Consider the following 26,049-nt stretch of genomic DNA (forward strand, 5'->3'; position numbering starts at 1 on the left):
GCATCTGTCCAATGAGTGGACGCCAACGCGAATATGGAGACAGGCCACACGCATCCGGGCCACGCAGCCGGCCTCCGGGGCCCCCGCCCCCACGCCCCTGGCTCCTCTGCGTGCTTGGCCCTCCCGGCCCACGCGCCGGGCCTCACATCTCGTCGCCTAGGCCGCGACTCGCGGCCCAGGGGCGGCCAATGCCCGCCGCCATCTTGCCCTCCAGGAGTTCCCAAATGGGGCTGCGGCTCCTGAGCGCCGCGCTGCTGCTCGTGGGGAGCGCTCTCCCCGACTCCGGACGCGCCTCGCTGCCCGGAAGGACTGGGCGCGGCTCCTGGCGGGAGCAGGCCGGTGTACTCGGGTGGCGGGCGGCCGCGCGCGGCAGGTGGAAGGCGCTCCAGGCCCTGGAGGAGGGAGCGAAGGCCACAGAGGGCAGTATCCGTTCATTCCCTTCTTTGAACAGCCTCCCGTGCGTGCTCCCCACTTCTGTAGTGTTTGAATTTGGGTCCCTCCTTTTCTGCTGCCCCAACTGCCTTGAAAATGTTCAGACCTACGCAGTCCGATTAATTATGACAGTGTAGTCGTCGTAGCAAAAATGCCATACGCTCGTGGAGCGCAGCTCTGTGTGCTCAAAACATTCAGAGGTTTGTCATTCCCGTTTTAAAGATTAATAGTTAAGTGGAATTCAGAGTTGAAAAGGCTGGTAGGTGACCTTGTCCTACTACACTTGAGAAAAATTCACCCAACAAGTCAGATGGCGAATATTAGAACTTGCAGCTCTTCATTCACCAGTCCCAGGCTCTTAATTACCATTTTGCACAGGGAACAATGTGATACCTGGTCAGAGAAACTGATCTCATTTTTATATTTTGGGGGAATTGAGTTTTAAATTTAACAAACTGTGTTGATTTAATGCCTTTCTATTTATAGTAACCATTTAAGGCATGCTTGTCTTAACTCTCCTTTAAGATTTTTTTTTTCTCAAAATATGGCATGCCTTAGGTATCCAGATTGCTTTATGTTTTTTAAATAGGAATCTAAAAGATTTTATTAGTTTGTTAAGATTAGGAATACATATCATTAGATGTTCAGTACAAATAATATATGATTTTTATTTTTAGATTGTGGGACAGCACCACTTGCAGATGCACTGGAAGGGTCTCGGATAATAGGGGGCACAACAGCTCAAACTGGCGCATGGCCATGGGTAGTTAGCCTGCAGATTCAATCAGGCAAAATTCTTGCTCATATATGTGGGGGAAGCTTAGTGAAGAATAAGTGGGTCCTCACAGCTGCCCACTGCACTAAGGACACTAGGTATGTATTCAGAACACAACTCCTATTTTATTCTCTTGGGGGATATTTTGAAGTAGTAGAGGACCGTTTGATTTCAGCCATGTTCAGTTAAGCTGTGTGTTTACTAGTAGCCATAATGCTTCACACTCGCACACTATTTGTTGAAATGAATCCTATAAATCAGAGGTCAACACACTTTCTGTAAAGATAGTAAAAATTTTAAGGACTCGGTCACAATGACTCAGCCCTGCCACTATAAAACCAAAGTGGCCATAGACAATACAATTGAATAAGTGTGCTGTGACCCAATAAAACTTTTTTTATGAACACTGAAATTCGAACAAAATACTATTTTTTTGGTTTTTTTCCCCAGACATCTAGGAATATAAAAAACTTTTTTTTTTTTCCCCTGCTCATGGGCTATACAAAAAGAGGAAAGAGGTCAGATTTGGCCTATGGGTTAGGATTTGTCAGACTGTGGTTTAAATAATGACGATTGTCTTTAGCTTTTAAAATTACTATATTGTAACCATGTGTTTTTCTTTCTCATCATTGGATCATGAGTTTTTTGGGGTTTTTTTGAAAGATTTTATTTATTTATTGGAGAGAGAGCGTGCGTGTGTGTGCGCACGAGCAGGGGGAGAGGGAGAGGCAGACAAGACACTGAGTAGGGAGCTGGATGAGGGGCTTGATCCCAGGATCCCAAGCTCATGACCTGAGCTGAAGGCAGATGCTTAACTTACTGAGCCACCCAGGTGCCCCTGGATCACTAGTTTTTAAAAACTAGGGCTCCATGTTTTATTTTGTTTTGCTCGGACTAATATAGGACTTGGCCTACTTAATAGAAAACATAATAAATGTTTATTGATTCTATGGATGATGTCAGTCTTAGAAAAATAGGATTTGCCACAGTTAGAATAGAACTTTATGACCCTCCTAACCATTTAATACAAAGCTCTAAGAAAATCCTTGGGAAACCATGGTACCTGTCATACAATTTCCCTTTAGTCTTTAATTTTGAAGAGAACAGCTCTCTTGGAGAAGAATGAAAAGTCTTTAAGAGGAACTAACAACTTCAAAATTCAATTGAGGGCAACTGGCCTGATGGGGTACATAATATGGTTTTAGTCTGCATACTACATTTTTTTAAGTAAGCTCTACATCCGACATGGGGCTTGAACTCATGACCCTGAGACCAAGAGCTTCATGATCTACCAACTGTGAGAGCCAAGGGCCCCTGTACACTACATTTTTCAAACATGCATTTCAGTTCCATAAACTGACCTTCTGAGAAACAGAAGTAGAAAAATAATAAGATACTAAGGTACCAAGGGTACCAAAAGAGAGGTAGAAGAAAAGTTTCAGAGTTAGAAATAAATTATGTTCTTTCAGGGGTGTTTTATGACACTTGTATAGCATGCTATTATTTTTTTAGGCAGAGTCCATATCCAGCATAGGGTTTGAACTCATGACCCCAAGATCAAGAGCCCACACTCTACTGACTGAGCCAGCCAGATACCCTTAACATGCTATCTTCATTTTATTTTAAGATTTTATTTATTTGAGAGAGAGAGAAAGAGAACGCACAGAGGGAGAAGCAGACTCCCTGCTGAGCAGAGAGCTTGATCCCAGGACCCTGCGATCATGACCTAAGCCAAAGGCAGATGCTTAACCGACTGAGCCAGCCAGGCCTCCCAACATGCGATCTTTAAAAACTGCTTTTCAATAGCTTTCAAACCTTAAATTGAGGGAGGAAAGGCCTGCTTGGTATGGTTTGAAGATTCTTGGGAAAGCTCTTCTTGCCTATTAAGTCCTGATGTTGTGCTTTAACTGGTCAAGTCCTTTGACACAATAGGAAGAACTATGAGTTTGAGGAGACCTGTATCCTAGTCTTCCCCCGACACTCTGGTGCTGTGGCTTTAAGGAAGATTCCAAAACCTACAAGATGTAGGACCTTGGTCAAATAACATATCGTTGTTATATTGTCATAGAATCTTAGCATTCAAAGAGGCATTTTAAAGGTCTGGTTCAATCCTCTGTCCTGTATACGAATCCTTCTTACAATATTGAAGTAAGGGGTTGTCTAGTCTAAAATAATACTGCTTCAATTTACTAAGCCAGGCATTTTTTTCATACATAATTTCCACTAATCTTCACAACCACTCTTTGCTATAGGTAGACCCTGAGATTAAAGCATTCTTTTTTTTTTTTTTTTAAGATTTCGTTTATTGGTCAGAAAGGGAGAGAGAGCACAAGCAGGGGGAGGGGCAGAGGCAGAAGCAGGCTCCCCACTGAGCAAGGAGCCCGATGTGGGACTCAATCCCAGGACTCTGGGATCATGACCTGAGCTGAAGGCAGACACGTAACTGACTGAGCCACCCAGGCGTCCCAGACTCAAGCATTCTTAAGTACCTTGCTCCTGGCTGGAGAGGAGCAAAATCAGGGATCAAATCCAGGTTTGCCAGAATGCAAACCCACACATATAACCAAAGCTATACCATATGGCTCTCTACTTGAAGCAACTCTTGTGATGACGGACTGCTACCTTGGGAAGAATCTCATTTCATTTTCAGACAGCTTTAGTTCTTAGGAAGTTTTTCTTATGTTGAAATAAGTGTCTTGGTTTTTTGGTCTTGGTCTTTGGTCTCTTGCTTTCTGAAGCCATATATATGTAACCCAATTCCTCTTCCAAGCATTTGAAGATAATGTCATATTCCACTTAACATTTCTCAAGACTAAATCTTATTGATATTTTCACTCCTTTACTCAACATTTACTGAGTGTACGTTATATGCTAGGGACCGGTCTAGGTGCTGAAGCAGTAGACATTACTGAGGCATATTCTCTACTTTTCAGGAGCGTCCTCCTGTCAGAGGACTAACTTTGCCACATTCTGCTGCAGTCCCCCTCATTTCCTAAACCTTGCACCATCACCTATACCTTTTTCCTTCTTAGAACAACCATTTATCAAAGACTTGTTCTGAGATTAGGTACTAAGGATGTTACATATAATTCTGTGTATAAAAAAAAAAAAAAAAGCCCTGGGCGCCTGGGCAGCTCAGTCAGTTAAGCATCTGCCTTCGGCTCAGGTCATGATTCCAGGGTCTTGGGGTTGAGCCCCGCATTGGGCTCCCTGCTCAGCAGTGAGTCTGTTTCTCCCTCTCCTTCTGCCCCTCCACCTGCTTGTGCTCACTCTCTCTTTCTCTCTCTCAAATAAATAAATAAATAAATAAATAATAAATAAAATCTTAAAAAGAAAACAAGCCCTCCCAGTAACTCCCTGAGATAGCTATTACCATTTGTTTTACACTTGAGGAATCCAGAGATGAGGGAGATGTGGTCGCTTGCCCAAGATCGCACTGCTGTTAAATAGCAGCCCCCTGACCTAAACCTGGTTCCTCAACCTGTGCTGTTGCATTATGCCTCATTGTCTCTAGTTTTTTTCAATCTTCTCTCTGGTTTCTTCCCTACAACCTTCAAACATGTTTTGGTCACTCCATCGTTATTTAAAAACCCAAGCAACCGATCAACAAACCCTACCATTTCTTTTCTTCCCTTCTCTTTGAGAGACTCCCTTTTGCTTCATCTGCATTGACTTATAAAATGCCAATTGCAGTCTGATTTCTGTGCTCAGAACACACTATTCAAGATCCACGTCCATGCCAAACCCAATGACCGCTTCTCAGTTCCCATCCTATTTGATCTTTATAACATGTGGCAGAGTCGACCACTGTTCTTGAAACTATCTCTCTTCTTGATTTCTAAGTCACCTCTCTCTAATTTTCTCCTTTTCCTTGATGAGTCTTTGTCATCATCTAAATGGCAACCTTTTCCACTCTTATCCTCTTGCCTTATCATCTGTACTCTCTCCTAGGGATGTCTCATCTACTTCTGTTTCAGCAATCACCATGTGCTGGAAACTGCCAAGTCTCTCCAGCTGAGTCATATTTCCAGCTCCCTACATTTATACTGGAGTCACAGTCTCCACAAGTTGGAAAATCAATTTAAAAATCTTTCCTCTAATCCTGTTCCTTCTCTATTCTTCCAGATAATGGCATCACCAACAGCTCCTTCACCTAGGGAATTAGTTCTCTCTGTGCAGTAGCTCTTAAATTTGTTTCCTCTGTCTCCCAGGGCTCCACACGATTAGAAAAACTTACACTATTACACTTACACTACTTATTCTTACACTACTACTATTATAACTATCCTAATGAGTGTAAAGTGGTATCTCACTGTGGTTTTGATTTGCAATTCTCTAATGACTAGAGATGTTAAGCATCTTTCCATGTGCTTATTGGCCATTTGTATAACTTCTCTGAATCCTTTGCCCATTTTTAATTGGGATTCAAATCCTTTGCCCATTTTGAATTGGGATTTTTGTTGAGATGTAGGAATGCTTTTTATATTCTTGATATCAACCCCTTATCAAATATATAATCTGATTTTTTTTTTCATTCTGTGGGTTGTCTTTTCATTCTCTTGGTAATGTCCTTTGATTCACAGAGTTTTTAATTTTGAAGAAGTCCTATCTATCTATCTATTTATTTATTTATTTATGATTACCTGTGTTTTTGGTGTCATATCCAAAAAATCATTGCCAAATCCAATATCATAAAGGTTTTCTCCAGTGTTTCCCTCTAAGTGTTTTTTATTTTATTATTTTTTTAAGATTTTATTTATTTATTTATTTATTTATTTATTTATTTATTTATCAGAGACAGAGCACAAGCAGGGGGAGTGGCAGGTAGAGGGAGAATCAGGCTCTCTGCTGAGCAAGGAGCCTGATGTGGGACTTGATCCCAGGACCCTGGGATCATGACCTGAGCCAAAGGCTGATGTTTAACCAACTGAGCTACCCAGGCATCCCTTGTCTTACTTTTATATTTAGGCCTTTATCTATTTTGAGTTAATTTTTGCATATGGTGTAAGGTAAGTGTTCAACTTCATTCTTTTGCATGCACATATACAATTTTGCCGGCACAATTTGTTGAAAAAGCCTGTCCTTTCCCCACTGAATTGTCTTGACACTTTTGTTGAAAATCACTTGAGCCCATATACAAGGTTGTATTTCTGGGCTCTCTATCCTTTTCCTTTGGGGTGGGGGGTGTATCTGCCAGTACTACACTGTTTTGATTACTATAAATTTGCTGTAGTTTTGAAGTTTGGAAATTTGAGTCCTCCAACTACATTCTTATTTTTCAAGATTATTTTGGCTATTTGGTGTCCCTTGACATTCTGTATGAATTTAGGATGGATTTTCCTATTTCTCCAAAAGATATCATTGGGATTTTTATAGGGATTGAATTGAATCTGTAGATCGCCTTGGGTAGTATTGTCATCTTAACAATACTAAGCCTTCCAATCCATGAACATGGGATGTCTTTCCATTTATTCATGTCTTCTTTAATTTCAGCAATGTTTTGCAGTGTTCAGTGTATACAGCCTGTCTTTTAATCTTATGGCCTGATATAAATTAAAGTAAATAAGGAATATAAGTAGACTAAGTTTGGAAAAGAAAAGAAAGATCATTATTTCAAAGTAGCTTAAGGCAGTGATTTCTTTTTATACAAAATAGAACTGCAGCTTTAAATTTTTTTTGTAAACTTTCTAGAGGTCACCTAATCCCGTTTTAAGATAGCTAAATGTCTTCTATTTCCTTAGGAGAAATTCTAGGAAGCAGAATTGCCAAGTAAAATACAGTGCAACTTGGGGCACCTAGGTGGCTCAGTCAGTTGAGCGTCCAACTCTTGGTTTTGGCTTGGGTCATGATCTCGGGGTCCTGAGATCAAGTCCTGAGTTGGGCTCTGCACTCAGCAGGGAGTCTGCTAGCGATTCTCTCTCTCCCTCTGCCCACCCCAGATAAATAAATCTTTAAAAAAATACAATGCAACTTTTATAGACTATTGATACACGCTGCTAACATACCCATCTGTTTACACTTGCCACATGAGTTGAGAGTTCCTTTGTTTTTGTGACTGTTGTTTGTCCTGAGTATTATCATCAAACACACACACACATACACACACACACACACACACACTCACTCATAAACTTTGCCAATTTGAAGGATGAAAAGGAATTTCAGCATTTGTAAACAACAATGTATAAAGTAAAAGGTCCTCCTTCCTAATCCAATTCCAAATGTAACAACTATTAAATACTTAAGGTTTTAATTGTTGATTTTGACCTACAAAAGATTTTTTAGTTTGGTTTTTTACTTGTTCTTTGTTTTTTTAAGATTGTCAAGATCCATTAGTTGCTTCCTGTTTTATATTAATGATATCATTGCTATATATTCATCTACATTTTCTTTCTGGCTTAATTTTTATGATTCGCATGTTAATTTAATATCTAAATGTTTCATTCTAAAACTTCAAAATTTACAAAAGTAGAAGGAATAGTTTAGTGACCTCCCATATGCTATCACCCAGCTTCAAGTTGTCAACTCATGCCTGACCTTATTTCATCTTAATCTTCACCAACTCCTCCAATTTTTTGAAGCAAATCTCAGATATACCACTTTATGTATCTTTAAAAAAAGACTTTAAAGATTTTTATGTTAAAAAATATTTTACATTTAAACGTTTATCAAGTTTATTTTACTGTTCAATGTTTTTCAGAGATTTAATTTTATTTCACTTCTCAAACTAGTTAGTTAGCTAGGTGTCCCAATACCATTTATCAAATCATTCATTCTTCAGGCCCACTGGTAAGAAGTGCTACCTTCATCGTATATTAAAATCTCATGTACTCACATCTGTTTCAGACCCTCTGTCCCACTGATAGTTTTCTCCTTCCTCCATCATCTTTTGGTTTTTATTTGACGTGACTTCATGTACATGAAAGTAGGATTAAATTTGTTATTAATCTAACATGAGAACAACAAAAACTAGGAGATTAAGAATATTTACTTAGTTAAATAACACGTTTATAACAACATTTATTCTCTTTCAGAGACCCTTTAATGTGGAGAGCTGTGATTGGAACTAATAGTATAAAAAGGCGTCATCCACAGTCCAAGAAGATAAAAGTTAAAGCAATCATTATCCATCCAGACTTCAACTTGGAAACCTATGTAAACGATATTGCCCTGTTTCATTTAAGAAAAGCAGTGAAGTATAATGACTATATTCAGCCTATTTGTCTGCCTTTTGATGTTTTCCAAAAACTGGACCAAAACACAAAGTGTTTTATAAGCGGCTGGGGAAGAACAGAAGAGGGAGGTAATTATAGTCTGAATTTTATTTATACATTTTCCCTAATTATTGGAGAGGGTGAACGCTTTTATGTCTTCATCACTTTATATCATGAATTTGAGCAATAGGTCTTTATAAACCATTGAAAAGGAAATGTCTTTTTTTCTTGTATTTTTTCTTCCTTGTAGGAAAGAGAAAATTATCTTCCAAAGCAGAAATAGAGACTTTCTCTAGTTATGCATGCTAAGATACTTGAACCTGTAAACATTCTCAGAGAGGATGATGGTTCTAAGTGTCTTTGTAGTTTCTGAGACTCATAGATGATAGAGCCAGCTCTGTAAGAGGATTGCTTATCATAAATAATAAGCTTCTGGCTGTAAGGAATCAAATTAAGTGTCCTTTTAATTTAATACCCTGTTTACTATCAAACAGGTTGAGTGCTATTTTCTTTAGTGCACAAATGAGCACTAATTACTGATTGGTTGAACTATTATGAATTATGAACAAATAAATGTAGAAAATAGTCTCTGCCTTGGTACTAAAAACAGTTACCTTTTGGGAGCATTTACCATGTTTTAGGTCATTTTCTAAATATATTATTTTATCTTATCTTCAAAATATTCCTAATTGGAAGTTTATGTCATTATTCCCATTTAACAGACCAGGAATTGTGGATCTTAGAGGCTGAGAAGCTAGGACACAAATCCAGGTCTTCTTTGTTCCACAGCCTGAATATCTAAGTACTGCATTAAGTATGAACTGTTCTTGACGGAATCAAAATTTAGTTAGTGATCTGTGAGATCAAGTGCTGAGACTAGAGAAATTAGCCATTTAAATATATGTAGAGGGGCGCCTGGGTGACTCAGCTGATTGGGGATCCAACTCTTGATTTTGGTTTGGGTCATGATCTCAGGGTCCCCGATGGAGCCCTGCATCCGTCTCCCCACTGAGTAGGAAGTCTGCTTGGGATTCTCTCTCTCTCTCTTTCTCTCTCTCTCTGTCTCTCTCTCCCTCTGACCTTCCCCCTCCTGTCTCTAGGATGGATGAATAAATCTTAAAAAGAAAAATAGGTGTAGATTAGGGGCACCTGGCTGGCTCAGTCTGAAAAACATGCAACTCTTGATCTTGGGGTTGTGAATTCGAGACCCATGTTGGGTGTAGAGATTACACACATACACACATACATTAACTTAAAAAAAACAACAACCCAACTTTTAAATAATTAAATAAATGTAGATTATTTAGATATGATACAGATAAATGTATGAAAGATCTGTGAATTATTATTTTTCTTTTTTTCCTCTATGAATACTGTTTAAACAAGTTAAGAAAGCAACATGTGTAGGGAAAAGAGTATGGGCTTTAGAATCACAGACCTGAGTGTGGATCTCAGCCCTGCAACATACTAGCAGAATGACGTGGGCAAGTTATTGACCCCTTAACAACAATTAGAACAACAATGATCAGAGTAGCTTGCATTTATTCAGGGCTAGGTACGTAATGCTAAGCACCCTTAATGCATTTCTCATTTAATGCCTCCACTAACACCATGAGAAGTACTATGACATGGATAAATAAACAGATTTAAACAGGCTGAGTGAGGGACGCCTGGGTGGCTCAATCGGTTAAGCATCTGCCTTCAGCTCAGGTCATGAACCCAGGGTCCTGGAATCAAGTCTTGCATCAGGCTCCCTGCTCCACAGGGAGCCAGCTTCTCCCTCTGCCTGCTGTTCCCCTGCTTGTGCTCTCTCTCTCTTTCTGACAAATAAATCTAAATAAATAAATATATAAATAAGTACGTATGTATGTAAGTAAAAAAATAAATACAATAAAGAGATTAAGTAAGCCACCCAAAGTCACACAGCTAAGTGAGGAGTAAAAATTCAATTCCAGATTGGCCTGCCTCAAAACTCATGTTTCCACCATATCATCTTTCACACTGTCCTACATTATCATGATCTGTAAGATGAGAGCGGTAATACCTGTCAGAGAGCTGTTTTAAGGATTAAGTTGGCTCCCCAGCAACTTGGTAGATTACATGCACACACCTACCTTCCCAGTGAAAACTATTTTTAAAATTTTTTTAAAAGATTTTATTTAATTAATTTATTTATTTTTTAAAAAGATTTTACTTCTTTATTTGAGAGAGAGAGAGAGACAGCCAGCGAGAGAGGGAACACAAGCAGGGGGAGTGGGAGAGGAAGAAGCAGGCTCCCAGCGGAGGAGCCCCATGCGGGCCTCGATCCCAGAACGCCGGGATCACGCCCTGAGCCGAAAGCAGATGCTTAACGACTTAGCCACCCAGGTGCCCCTAAAGATTTTATTTGTCAGAGAGAGGGCACATACAAGCAAAGGGAGTGGCAGACAGAGGGAGAAGCAGGCTTCCCGCTGAGCAAGGAGCCCCATGCGGGACTTGATTCCAGGACTCTGGGATCATGCCCTGAGCCGAAGGCAGACACTTAACCAACTGAGCCCCCCAGGCGCCCCCCAGTGAAAACAATTAAGAGAGAAAACACATAGGTCAAGGGCTGAATGTGAAGATGGGAACTTAGATAACGGAAGCACTGAAGTTGTCTTTTATCATGAGGGTATTTGCCAGTGGTAACACTGAATGTGAATTTCTGTGGTCCCATGGGCCTTGAGAGGGTCGAAGAACAAAGCCTGCTCGAGTGTGGGGGAAGATTCTCAAAGCTGGAGCCAGAGCGCTGACCTGAGTCAGACTCATGACCCAGCATAGAGTTCATCTATACATAGTTCACTTAAAATATGATATAGGAAGGTGAAAAATAAAAGGGTGGGTAAAGGTACATCACGGCCAAATTAATCAAAAGAAAACTGGAATGGCTACGTAATATCAGATAAAGTAGATTTAAGAGCAAATAAAACTACTAGGGACAGTGAGGAACAGAACAACGATATAAATGTAAACCCACAAAGAGACATGGCGGTCCTAAATCTGCACGCACTAAACACCAGAATACAGTTTCTCTCGCTTTTTTTTTTTAAGATTTATTTTGCACACACGTGAGTGGGGGTGGGGCAGAGAGAGAGACTCCTAAGCCGACTTTGTGCGGAGCTCCAAGCCTGACACAGGACTCAGTCCCAGGACCCTGAGATCATGACCTGAGCCGAAACCAAGAGTTGGACGCTTAACCAGCTGTGCCACCCAGGCGCCCCGAGATATCGTTTCTTAAAAACACACACATGTACATACATTTATGATATGACCCGGCAATCACACTCCTGGGCATTTATCCCAGAGAAATGAAAACATATTTCCGCACAAAAACCAATTTGCAAATGTTCATAAAAGCTTTATTTGCAGCGTCCAAAAACTGGGAAAAACTAAATGTCCTTCATTAGGTGAATGATTAAACAGATGGTAGTATATCCTTAACCCAGAATGATACTTACCAGTTAACAGGAATTAACTATTGATACGTGCATCAACGTACATTATGCTGAGTGAAAAAAAAAAAAAGCCATTTTCAAAAGACACATACGATTCCATTTATATACCATTCTCAAAATGACAAAATTATAGAGATGGAGAACGAATTACTGGTTGCTAGGTGTAAGAAGGCTAGATAGCCTGAAGATCTTTGTGATGGTGAAATAGTTCCCTATCTTAATTGTGGAGGTAATTATAAGAATATAGCCATACAACACAGTGGCCCGAACTACACAAACACACGTTGTACCAATGTCAGTTTCTGGATTTTGATACTGTCCTTTAGTTACACAGATGTAACCATTGCAGGAAACAGGACAAAGAGTCCGCTGGACCTCACTGTCCTACCTTTGCAACTTCCTGTGACTATGATTATTTTGAAATGAAGTTTATTTTTTTTAAAAGAACAAGATATAACCAAAGCATCCTCAACACCCACCCTCACCTCCAGGATTTCTAGGAAAACTGCTTAATTGAAGGGGGAAAAGGCAGAAAATTTCCCAGAAAACATGTAATTACAAATACCACTCATATGGAGTTGCTGCCCCAAATCGCTCTGAATAGAAAGACTCAAGCTTAGGATTTAGTTGAAATAGGTCATGGACTGTTAAGGTCTCCAGGTGGCTGAGAGAATCAAATGCACATCATTTGTATAGAAACTGAATTTCACCTAAGACCTCAAAAGAATTCCACCTGATAAAGTTTCAATGAGAATGGATTATAATTTTAAAAACCACTAAACACCAAAGCAAATAAGGCATTAGGAGTAAGAGCCAGCGGAAACAATAAACATCCAAAAAAGACCTGCAAAAAGGTATTTAATATATTATAAGAAATAAAAGATGTGCTTAAAAATATGAATAAAAAGGAGCTATGAAAAAGAACCAAACAATGATAATAATTAAAAAATATAATAATTGAGGGGCACCTGGGTGGCTCAGTCAGTTAAGTGTCTGACTCTTGATTTCAGCTCAGGTCATGATCTCAGGGTTGTGAGATCGAGCCCCATGTCAGGATCCACACTGGATGTGGAACCTCTTTAAGATTCTCTCTCTCCCTCTGCCCCTCCCCCTCAGCTCGTGTGTGTGTGCTCTCTCTCTAAAAACAAAAAAAAAAAAGTTAATAAAAATATGATAATTGAAATAAACTCAATGGACTAAATTAGTACCAAGCCAGAAAATACTTAGGATTCCCACAGATTGAAATCAACCAAATATCAGCTCACAATCAAAGATCACCAAACATATTAGGAGAAAAACCATAATAATGAAAGTCAACAGAAATAAAACAACAGATCCCCCAAGGATCTCCAATACTAATATTTTAGGTATAGAATACAAAATAATTATATGTAAATTGTTTGAGGAAATTAAAAAGTAGAATTAGAAATAAGCAATAGACTATCTAGAATGACCAGGCCGACTTAAAAGAGAACCAGGGGTGCCTGGGTGGCTCGGTGCATAAGCGTCTGACTCTTGATTTCATGATCTCAGGGTTGTGAGATCAAGCCCTGTGTCGGGGTCCATGCTGGTTATGAAGCCTACTTGGGATCCTCTCTCTCCCTCTCCTTCTGGTCCTCCCCCCCCCAAAAAAAAAGAGAGAGAGAGAGAGAGAGAACCAAATAGGATCTTTAAAAATGAAAAAACGTAACTGCTCAAGTTTGTAACTCACTAGGTGAATTCAGTGTCATACTAGACTCAGCTGAAGAGAAAATTTGTGAGCCAGAAGCTGTGTCTCAACAAACTGCCTAGACTGTGGCACAGAGGAATAAAAGGAGAGGTTATGACAGAAAGCAAAGTAGAAGAAGGATGGAATAAGAGAGTCAAATATACATGTAATGAGAGTGCTAGCAAGAACAGATGGAGAGAATGAGGACAGGCAATCTTCACTGGATTTGGGGTTGAAATTTTTCTGTAACTGAGAGAAAACATGAACCCAGATATCCATGAGCAAAATGGATATTCCCATACAAATGGATATCCAAAACAAAACGTAATTCCTTTACACACACTGTAATGAAGTTGTAGAAAGAAAAAAGTGGTGTGAATACAGCCAGAAACAAAACTAAAATCCTTACAAAATAACTACAGATTGGCTTTCAGAAAACTTCTCAATCGCAATAATGACAGTCAAAATACAATGAACTATCCCGGTCAAAATACTGAGAAAATAAATGAACCTTCAACTGTGTACCCAGCTAAGCTATCACTGGAGAGTAAGAGTGAACTAGAACTGACTTTACCACCAATAATCTTTCACCAAAGGAAAGAGGAAATGTATCAGAAAGAAAGAGAACGACGCCAAAAGGGAGGTACGTAATGCAGAAGTGAGCAAATAACTAACCATATAGGTAAATATCGTACACAGCAGTGGTTCTCAGCTAAGGACAGTTTTGTCCCCAGGCGACATGTGGTCCTGTCTGGAGAAAACTGTGTTTGTCCCTACTAGGCGGGGTGTACGTATGCCACTGGCATCTTCGCAGGCAGAAGCCAGGAATACTGCTCATCGTCCTCAGTGCACAGGGGGAGTGCTCTCACCCTCCACAACGAAGAATTATTGGCCTACAAGGTCAATAGCGCTGAGATTGGGAAACCTCAGAACACAATAAAAATAATGTATAATTCATGGAATTTAAAAAAATAGATACTTAAATATTGGGGAGAAGCTGTATTTCAGAATGGTGATCAGAGTTAAAGTGGTCTCAGGTCTGTGTATTATTCAGAAGTGTTAAGATACTGATTAACATTAGATTGAAGCATGAATGGTCAAATTTGAATAATAGACATAGGGGATATAACTTGGAATGGAATAAGAAACATATGGAATAAGAAAATAAAGAAAAAAATCTTTTTTTTTTCCCAAGGGCTTAGAGATAACCTCCCAGGAGCTGAGGTCACATGTCAGACTTATTTTTTTTTAATGATTTTTTATTATATTATGTTAGTCACCATACAGTACATCCCTGGTTTCCGATGTAAGGCTCGATGATTCATTAGTTGTGTATAACACCCAGTGCACCATGCAATACGTGCCCTCCTTACTACCCATCACCGGTCTATCCCATTCCCCCACCCCCCTCCCCTATGAGGCCCTCAGTTTGTTTCTCATAGTCCATAGTCTCTCATGCTTCATTCCCCCTTCTGATTACCCCCTTTCTTTATCCCTTTCTTCCCCTACTGATCATCCTAGTTCTTATTTTCCATAGATGAGAGAAATCATATGATAGTTGTCTTTCTCTGCTTGACTTATTTCACTTACCATTATCTCCTCCAGTGCCGTCCATGTTGCAGCAAATGTTGAGAATTCGTTCTTTCTGATAGCTGAGTAATATTCCATTGTATATATGGACCACAACTTCTTAATCCAGTCATCTGTTGAAGGGCATCTCGGCTCCTTCCACGATTTAGCTATTGTGGACATTGCTGCTATGAACATTGGGGTGCATATGGCCCTTCTCTTCACTACGTCTGTATTAAAGAAAAAATCTTAATTAAAAAATCAAGAAAGGAGAAATAAGCTTAGGAAAAGTGAGAAAAATAGAAAGTATAAAATAAGACCATAGAAACAAACCCACATATACCCATAATCCCAATAAATGTTAATGGACTAAACCACTAGTTAAAAGACAGAAAATCAGATTAGGGAGTAGGAAATCCAGCTTACCTAGAGAGATACCTAAAATGTAAGGATATAGAAGGACTGAAGTACAACAATAGTAAAGAAACATATCAAGTAAATTAAGAGAAAGCTAGTATCACCATGCAAATTGCAGACAAAATAGACTGTAAGACAAAATATATCAAGTAAATTAAAATGAAAAGAAAGCTAGTACCACTATGCAAATTGCAGACAAAATAGACTGTAAGACAAAACAGACTTTAAGACAAAAGGATAAAAAAGATCATTTCTATTTAGAAAAGTTTCAACTCACCAAGAAGATAGAATAATTCTAGACTTCTGAGCCTAATAAGTAGGACCCAGATAATATTAAAGAAAAATATAATTGTACAGCAATTATTATAACTCCTCCTTGATAATAGAGAATTTAATACAACTCCCTTTTTATTGTTAGCATATCAGATAAAAACTTAGTAAAGATTTGGAATATTTGAACAACAAAATTAGCCAGCTTGATTTAACAGCCAAATGAGTACATTAAAATATTCAGAGGCTTTTCTCTTTTGAAGTGCAGGTGGAATCTTTTAAAAATTGACCACTCGGGGTACCCGGGTGGCTCAGTTGGTTAAGCGTCCAACCCTTGGTTTTTGGCTCAGGTCATAATCCCATGGGTTATGAGATCAAGCCCCAAGTCAAGCTCCTCACTCACTGGGGAGTCTGCTTGAAGATTCTCCCCCTCTGCCCCTCCCCCCACTTGCACAGCTACACGCTCTCTCTCAAATAAATCAATCTTAAAAAAAATCGACTGCTTATTAGGCCATAAAACAAAACTCCAAGTTCAAAGATAGGTAATGTACAAACTGTGAACTCTGATTATGATTCATTTACAAATAATAAAAGGGGTGGGAATTTTGGCTACAACAGCATGGGGAGGCTGGCACATCCTCTTCCCCAAATAAATATAAGCTGGACAAAATCATCAAAAGCGACCATTTCAGGGTCCTGGAAATCAACCAAAGTATACAACAACTTGAGGAACATTGATCATACACAGCTATAAATTTGGGTAAAAAGATGACTCTGCAGCTTTCTTGCTCGTGGGTGCTCCCAACTCCCCTGTCCCATCAGTCAGTACGTAGTTCTCCCAAGGCCATGAAGAGCAGAGCGTTGTTGCCAGAGGAGGTGAACTCTGGTTGGAAGAGCAGTTGAAAATCCAGGCTAGCAGCACTGTCAGTAAAAGTAGTGGACTCAGCAGCAAGAGACAAATGGGGAAAATCCACAGCGCTGCTGGCCTGGGATTATAGTCCTAGAAAGAGCCGGCAGTAAGACAGCCAGAAATTTGACAGAAAAATCCCCCAAATGAGAGAGCTGCAGAATGGCTCAACAAGATCCCCAGACATTCTTGGCTTACTGGAAACCACACATGTATGGGGAAAACCCAAGAGAACTCACAAAAAGGTGAAAGTTAAGGTTGATTTGAACACTGACTGAAGGGCCCTGCATGGCTCAGTCGGTTAAGCATCCCACTTTTGATTTCAGCTCAGGTGGTCATCTCAGGGTTGGGAGATCAAGCCCTGAGTCAGGCTCTGTCCTGGGCGTGGAGCCCGCTTGAGATTCTCTCTCTCCCTCTCCTCTGCCCCTCCCCCACCTCTAAAAATTAAAACAAAAAACTGACTGAACTTGTTAAATGCATTCTCCAACCCCCACACACATTCATTCACCAACAGTCCAAATCATTGGCTGACCACTAAACTGCGCAGGTACCCAGGTAAGCCCTACGAAGCTGCGCTGAAGGTAAAAATCACTGTTAAATTAAAACGCTGAGCAGAGACGTCAACAGTCACATACCCTAGGGGACACAGACTGTATAATTTAAGTCCAGGCGAGTTACTTTCAAGAATGACAACATTGTTGAGGACGGAATCCAAACCTATCTAAACTGCTCCATTTTCAACAAAAATATAAGACGTGCAAAAACTCCCCCCCAAACCGTCACTTATACTGGGGGTGGGGGGGCTGGTCATTAGAAACTGACTCTGAATAGACTCAAATGTTGAATTTAGCAGATAAAGACTTCAAAGAAGCTCTTTAAATATGCATAATAAAGAAACTATTGTTCAAATAATTAAAGGAAAATGTGATAAAAAGGATTTATCCAATAGGGAATATGTGCGGAGAAATAGTCAATTTTAAAAAGAACTGAATAGAAATTCTAGATATTCGAAGTGGCACGAGAAAGAATCAGTGAACTAAAACAGCAATAGAAGTGGCCTAATCTGAAGAACATAGAAAAAAATACTGAAGTGAAACGAACGCACACAGAGTCCTGTGGCACAACATCAAGTGTACCAACGTGTGTGTAATGGGATTTCTGGAAGGGGGAAGAAAGAAAACGGGTAAGAAAAAATATTCAAAGAAAATATGGCTCCAAACTCCCTAAATTTCATAAAAATCAATTTTTAAGAGCTCAATAAATACCCAATTAAGGTTTTTAAAAAAGGGGATGCCTGGGTGGCTCAGTCAGTTGAGCGTCTGCCTTCAACTCAAGGTCATGAGCCTGGGGTCCTGGGATCGAGCCCTGTGTCAGGCTCCCAGCTTAGCGGGGAGTCTGCTCCTCCCTCTCCCTCTGCCTCTCTCCCTGCTTGTGCTCTGGCTCTCTCTCTCAAATAATAAAATCTTTTAGAAAAATGAGAGTGATCCATACCTATACTTATTGTAGTCAACAAAAGTTGTGCAAGGTCTATACACTGGAGACTGCAAAATATCACATAAAGAAATTAAAGACCACCTAAAAGATGAATGCCGTAGTACATTTGTGTATTGTGAGATTCGGTATTGTTAATCAGACAGTTACCTTGATTGACCTATATGTTCAATGCAATCCCTATCAGGATCCCAGCAAGATTTTTTTATACAAATTGACAAGCTTATATGAAAAGGCAAAGGACCTAAAGTAGCCAAAATTGTTTTAGAAAACAACAAAGTTGAGGGAGTTACTCTAATTTCAAAATATACTATAAAACTATAGCCTCAAGACAGTATGGTATTGGTTTGTTTAATGAGAGCACAGAGATCAATAGAACACAATAGAATCAAAAGAAGAAGAACCTACCTTATACTTATGGTCAACTGATTAATACAAAATTTCTAGAAAAGGCAAACCTATAGTGACAGAAACCATCAGTCTTTTTTTTTTTTTCTTTTTTTTCTGAGAGAGAGCGAGCAAGAGAGAAGGAGGGGCAGAGGGAGAGAGAGAATCCTAAGCAGGCTCCATGTCCAGCACAGAGCCTGATGTGGGGCTCATCTCATGACCCTGAGATCATGACCTGAGCCAAAATCAAGATTCAGATGCTTAACCAACTAAACCACCCAGGCACCCCTGAATTAGTAATTATTGTTTTCAAAAATAAAACATCAGAATTCAGAACAACTGAACCCTACCTTAATTACCACAGATAGTTTAAATCTTATATGAATACTTCCAAAGAATCCAAAAAGAGGGAACACACCCCAACTCGGCGTATGATTCCCAAGTCGAGTATAGTACAAGAAAGGCCAATATCATAAATGCAGACATTCCACACACATTAGCACACCACATCTATCAAGAGTAGTGTAAATAGAATTCAACATAATCGAGATGAGTTATCTAAGGAATTTAAGGGTGGCTTAATGTTCAAAGTCTCTTAATGTAGTTTACCTCATTAACTGATCAAAGGATTTTTTTAAAAATTATCTCAATAGGCGCAGAAGCAGCCCTGTTAAAAACATAACAGTCGAGACATGGAAGTGAACTTCCTGAACCTGATTAAGGTTATCCACCTCCAGGCTACAGTAAACATCATTATTACAGAAAAACATTTCTCTTAAAATCAGGAACAATTTCCCCCACCATCACTACTTTTATCAGTATTGTAGGAGAGGTTCTAGCAAGTGCAGTAACACTAGAAAAAGATGCAAAAACATGTTAAGACTCAGGTAATAACAGGGGCGCCTGGGTGGCACAGCGGTTAAGCGTCTGCCTTCGGCTCAGGGCGTGATCCCAGCGTGATGGGATCAAGCCCCGCATCAGGCTCCTCCGCTATGAGCCTGCTTCTTCCTCTCCCACTCCCCCTGCTTGTGGTCCCTCTCTCGCTGGCTGTCTCTCTCTCTGTCCAATAAATAAATAAAATCTTTAAAAAAAAAAAACACTCAGGTAATAAGAAAACACCCGTTATTCACAGGTGATGTGACTATCTGCAATAAACAATCTATAACACATTGGAATGAAGAGAGTCTAGTAAAATGTCCAGATATAAACCAAAATCTATTTCATTTTTATACACTATCCATAGTTAGGAAATGTAACTTTCAAAGTTAACAGATGTCACGCCCACGAGGATGTCTATAACCAAAAGTTAGGAACAAGTGTTGACAAGGGTGTGGGGAAATTGGAGCACTTACGCATGGCTGGTGGGAATGTAAAATGGCACGGCTGTTTTGGAATACAGTTTGGTAGCTCCTTAAAAATGAAACATATAGTTACCGTACGATTCAGAAATTCCACGCTTAGGTGTACACCCAAGAGAAATGAAAACACATGTCCACACAAAAACCTGTACTCAGATGCTCATAGGAGCATTATTCGAAATAGCAAAAACAAAAAATAAAACCAAAGATCCATCAACTGATAAATGGATAAACAAAATGTAGTATATTCATACAATGGAGTATTACCTAGCTGTTAAAAGGAATGAAGTACTAATACGTGCTACAATATGAGGCTAAGTGAAATAAGCTCGACCTAACAGCCGCCATATTGTCTGATCACATTTATATGATGAAATGTCCAGAATGGGCAAATCATAGAGACAGAAAGTGACTTAAAGGAATTAAACTATAGACAATGAAATTAAACTATAAAACAATAACAGAAAGATAGTTGGAAAATCCAATAATACGTGGAGATTAAACATGAATTAGTTAATAGTATTGTACCAATGTTAAATTTCCTGATCTTGATAAATGTACTGTGGTTATGTAAGAAAACGTCCTTGTTCTTAAGAAATATACACTAAAGTATTTACTGATATAGGAGTGCAATGTCTGCCATTTACTCTCAAATGATTCAGAAAAAAATTTTTTTTAAAGATTTTATTTATTTATTTGACAGAGATAGAGACAGCCAGCGAGAGAGGGAACACAAGCAGGGGGAGTGGGAGAGGAAGAAGCAGGCTCAAAGCTGAAGAGCCTGATGTGGGGCTCGATCCCATAACGTCGGGATCACGCCCTGAGCCGAAGGCAGACGCTTAACTGCTGTGCCACCCAGGCGCCCCGAAGTATCTGACTCTTGATTCCGGCTCAGGTATGATCTCAGGGTCATGAGACTGTGCCCCACGTCAGGCTCCACGCTCAGCAGGGAGTCTGCTCGAAATTCTCCCTCTGCCTCTCCCTCTCCCCCCGCCCCCTCTAAAATACATACATAAATAAATCTTTTTAAGAAACAGTTAACAGATGAAACAAAAATACTAAAGAATCTATAGGAAGTGGGCATATGGTTGTTTACTGAGAAATTCTTTTATCTTTGCTTTTGTTTGAAATTTTTCATAATAAAATGTTGGAGAAGAAAGTTAACAAATTAAATGTACAATAATACCAAACTGCTTAGGTAGCTAAGCACTATCTAACAAGAGATCGCAGGCCTTTTATGGGCAAGATCCTACAACATTTTTAAGACATTAAAGAGCACCTAAGGAATGGAACGGCATACGTCATGCTTGAATAGGGCAACTCACTGTCATAAAGATGGCAATTCTACCTGAAAAACTGAAAACAAAACAAAACAACAACAAAACAGGGAATGATAGACCCTAACATGTGTTTTGAGGCAATTAAAAAGCTCATTCTAAAAGACCCAAAAACAGCCAGACACTCCTCGAGAAGAAAAATATGTTAGAGGAGTTGCCATCCAGAAATCAAAGTTTATTTTAAAGCTGTAGTAATTAGTCTCTGTTATATTTGTGCAAGGATATTCTAAGTCACCAGGTGAACAGAATAGAAGACCAGACATCTGTTTCTCGGCTGTCTTATTCACTTTGAAAATCTCTAGTTATTTTTAATAGTCTTGCACCAATGCCTGCTAGTATTAGTATTGCTTAGACTCATAAATTGGGTGGTAGGTTCACAGGCGTTATTATATTCTGTAACTTACATGTGACAAATATTCTGTTATATGCAGCCAGTGTTACTTCAATTACTTTTAAATAAAGCGTAGAAATGTGGCTGGCCTCAAAGAAGCCTCTATCTAGGGATCTGAATGTCATCGGGACATTTCATTTCTATTTCCTGTGCCTATTCTTTCTGCATATAGACTATTTTCTCGGGCTGCCTGTCATCAGAAAGTTCAAATTTGGCTGCAGCTGCTTTGAACTTAGAACTAAGCAGTCACGTGACGACAGTGAAAAAAGGTTTTCCTCCGGCAGCTCCAGTTAAAGCAGTGCTAGGGAAGCATTCCGAGTGGCTAGACTCACACTTAACAAAATACAACACAACACAACACAACAGGTACTCCTAGACCAACCGGTGTCCTAGGAGAATGGAATTCTCAGAATGGAACAGTTAGATCACTGGCCCACCTACGGCCAAGGGGACAATGGGGAAGGATGCAGGGCACACAGAATACTGGGGCACCGCATGTGAGGACAGCAGCTCTGGGGCTGATACTATCAGAGGCTGCCGTTACAGAAGCTTTTCTACAGACAAATCTTAAAATGATCTGTCCTTTAATAGTCCCTGAAGAATTGCCCTGTATTTTCCTCTTTGCAGTAACAAAGAGCCACTTACGTTCAGGAATTAACAGAGAAGTGAAGGGAGTGTATGATTTAAAAACCCGTTTTGTTTTCACGTAGACCATGCTTCAAAACTTAGCATTCTTAAGAAATTTAATAAAAATTATTCACAACGTAGAACCGAAGACGGATCTCAGCACTTACCTCCTTGGCCCTTGACAATTTTTTTACAGCTTTATTTTGTAAAAAGTATAGGTCCTTGGGGCGCCTGGGCAGTACAGTTGGTTGGGCGTCCAACTCTTGGTTTCCACTGGGGTGGTGATCCCAAGGCGGTGGGAGGGAGCCCTGCGAGGGCTCTGCGCTCAGCGGGGCGTGTGCCTGAGACGCTCTCTCCCTCTGCCCCTCCCACCCCACGAGTAAAGGAATAAATCTCAAAAAAGTATAGATCCTTTTGAAAGACCTTCAAGGAATAGAGGAAAGCAAAGATAACCAACATTACCTGAAATCCCGACTATCTAGAGATAATGGTCATTAACATTTGACAACCATTCTTCCAGTCTTCCTAGGCATACGTGCACCGATGGATACGGTTTTATGTAATTGTTGAGCCACCTGGGGAAGAAAATCTATTCCACGCGAACATTTGCTATGACTGTCAAAATGGCTGCTCTCTGACATCGTTCACTGGCGTTTTTGTTGTTGTTCACAGGTAATGTTACGGATGTGTTACAGGAAGCAAAAGTGCATTATATCTCTCGAAAGATGTGTGATTCTGAGCAGAGTTATGGGAACATGATTCCTAATACTTCATTTTGTGCAGGTGATGAAGATGGGATTTTTGATACTTGCCGGGTAAGACCAAATAATTTTCCTTTGAAATATTTTCTAAAGCTAGAAAGAAACTTCAACAAGGCCTTTGATCACTTTCAGAAGTCTTAATTATCAAGTTTACAAGTATTGCACTTTTTCCCCTCCTTTTTAACTACATTCTAACAATCCAAATCCTCTTGCTTTCCTGATACCCTGGTTTCGTGGTTAACTTGAGACAAATTTGCCTTGGATTCTTCTTTTTTTTATTACTACCTTTATTGAGGTATAATTTACATATATGCAATTCACCCATTTAAAGTGTACAACTCAATGGATTTTTAGTGTATTGACAGAGCAGTGGGACCATCATCGTAATCTAATTTTAGAACACTTTTGTCAACCCAAAAAGAAGCCTCTACCCATGAATCACTCCCCATTCTCCTCCCACCTGCCCCTAGACCTAGGCAACCACTAATCCCTATAGATTTGCCTAGTCTGGAAATTTCATGTGAATAGAATCATTCAATATGTAGTCTTTTGTGATTGGCTCCTTTCACTTAGCATAATGTTTCCAAGGTTCATCCATATTGTAGCATGGATTACTACTTTATTCATGTTATTGACAGTAATATTCCATTGTATGGATGTGCCTCATTTTATATCTATTCATTAGCTGATGGATATTTGAGCTAGTTCCACTTTTTAACCATTATGAATGTTGAGTATACATTTTTTTATGTGTAGGCAGGTTTTTGGTTCTCTTGGAAATTCCACCTAGGACTGGAATTGCTGGGTCGATGTTTAACATTTTGAAGAACTGCCAAACTCCATCCCAGAGTGGCTGCAGTATTTTACATTCCCACCAGCAATATGAAGGCTCCAATTTCCCCACATCCTGGTTTGCACTTGTCTTTTTAATCTGAGCCATCCTTGTGGGTATGACGTGGTATTTCATTGTGGTTTTAATTTGTGTTCCCCGGTGACTAATGATGTGGAGCCTTTTTTCATGTAATTATTGGCCAGCCATTTGTAGATCTTTGGAGAAATGTCTATTCAGACCCTTTGCCCATTTTTAAATTGAGTTATTTATCTTCTTATTGTTGAGTATTAGCATTTTTTTATAGATTCTAGATACCAGTCCTTTACCAGATATATGGTTAGCAAATATTTTCTCCCATTCTGTGGTCTCTCTTTTCATTTCCCTGATGTTACCATTTGTAGCACAGAAGTTGTTTTATTTTTGTGAAGTCAATTTATCTTTTGGTTTTGTCTCTTGTGCTTTTTGAATCTATATTTCTCTTTTCCTCACTACTTCTGAATATATCAGCACTTCACTCGCGAGCAGTACCCCATACTCTAACCTTGTCCTACTCATTCTGGTTTCTGTAATCCAGGGTTTATCTTCCCGGTGTCCTTTTCCTTAAAAATTCTGCTGAGTAAAACAGTAGAGAATCTAATTGAGTTGCATTCATAAGCAAAACATCGTCGTTATCAAAAAAATAACTATGCGGGGCACCTGGGTGGCGCAGTCGTTAAGCGGCTGCCTTTGGCTCAGGGCGTGATCCTGGAGTTCTGGGATCGAGCCCCACATCAGGCTTCTGCGCTAGGAGCCTGCTTCTTCCTCTCCCATTCCCCCTGCCTGTGTTCCCTCTCTCGCTGGCTGTCTCTGTCAAATAAATACATAAAAAATCTTAAAAAAAAAAACAAAAAACTATGCAATGCCTACCTTATATAGAGAAACTGAAAACACCTTAGAAATGCAGTCCTTAATCTTCAGGTGCTGAAACTGTTATCTCAAAGTCCTTGTTTTCAGTGAGTAACAGTCCTTAGTAATAGTGTTTTGGTGCACTGACCATCTTGCATAAACCAGGATGGACATCTGTGATTTGTAATAGAATTGAGAGCCCTAGCCATTTATTCCTGCTACCCCGCGCCAGCCGACGTTAACACTTAGAAAGACGCCACCCGTTGCGAGATGCTGGTTTACTCCTCTCCTCTAGTTCGCAAACCACGCACACGCCTTAAAGAATCCTTTATCCATCTTAAAGCTACGCTTTTCATATAAAACATTAAGCAACAGAAGTATCCTACTGGTGTTTACAGTATTTTGCACATTATTTCCTAAATTATATTTCTCCTGAGTAATTGTACTAAAAAATCCAAACAATGTGATTTATACAATTCTGGTTCAAAACCATGCAGATAGTTTATTCACCAGCTTTATGGCTCCTCTAAATATCAGGCCAGACTGAATGCCTCCTGTCTGAGTTGGAATATAAAACTGAAAATCTATGGATCTTTATAACTTGAAGGTATATTAAAAATGTGTATTTATATAAATGTATGATTAATGTGATTAATTTATTCCAGCTTTACTGTTGTTTAAAGATTGCTAGAAGCAACTAACCCTATTTGGGGACTTTTTTAATAGGGCGATAGTGGTGGACCATTAATGTGCTACTTACCAGAACATAAACGATTTTTTGTAATGGGAATTACCAGTTACGGATATGGCTGTGGTCGAAAAAATTTTCCTGGTGTCTATTGTGGGCCATCCTTCTACCAACAGTGGCTGACGGATCACCTCTACCGGGCAAGCAATACCGGCATATTTAACATAAATATTCTACTCGGACAGGTCCTTGTAGCCTCGGGTTCTGTTGTCTTACTAGCAATTCCATAATGAAATTCTGAAGAATCTTTGTTTTGCATTGTGTCCCTCTCCATGTTCTATATAATGAATATCGTTTATCCTTTGGGCAAGTAATTGCCCACTTTACAGTCCTCATGTGAACGTTTTTTGGAACAAAAGGATTGTGACATATTAAATATGTGGTTATAAATTTGGCACTGAATCACATGCTTCTTTGATATATTTTGATGATTTTTTATGTTATAATCATAATTTCACATTTGGAAT

At 39.5% G+C, this 26,049-nt stretch overlaps 1 protein-coding gene across 1 annotated transcript; it reads left to right on the forward strand.

Moving 5' to 3' along the window:
- The first annotated feature begins 224 nt into the window (after nucleotides 1-224).
- Nucleotides 225-26,049, forward strand: TMPRSS12 (transmembrane serine protease 12). The gene is made up of 5 exons (XM_040641949.1): nucleotides 225-423; nucleotides 1,110-1,305; nucleotides 8,242-8,510; nucleotides 23,029-23,171; nucleotides 25,561-26,049. The coding sequence occupies exons 1-5, from the start codon at nucleotides 225-227 to the stop codon at nucleotides 25,810-25,812; spliced, it is 1,059 nt and encodes a 352-aa protein (XP_040497883.1). The 3' UTR covers nucleotides 25,813-26,049.

This window comes from Ursus maritimus, unplaced genomic scaffold (assembly GCF_017311325.1).
Source record: "Ursus maritimus isolate PB19 unplaced genomic scaffold, ASM1731132v1 scaffold_26, whole genome shotgun sequence".
Lineage (NCBI taxonomy): Eukaryota > Metazoa > Chordata > Mammalia > Carnivora > Ursidae > Ursus > Ursus maritimus.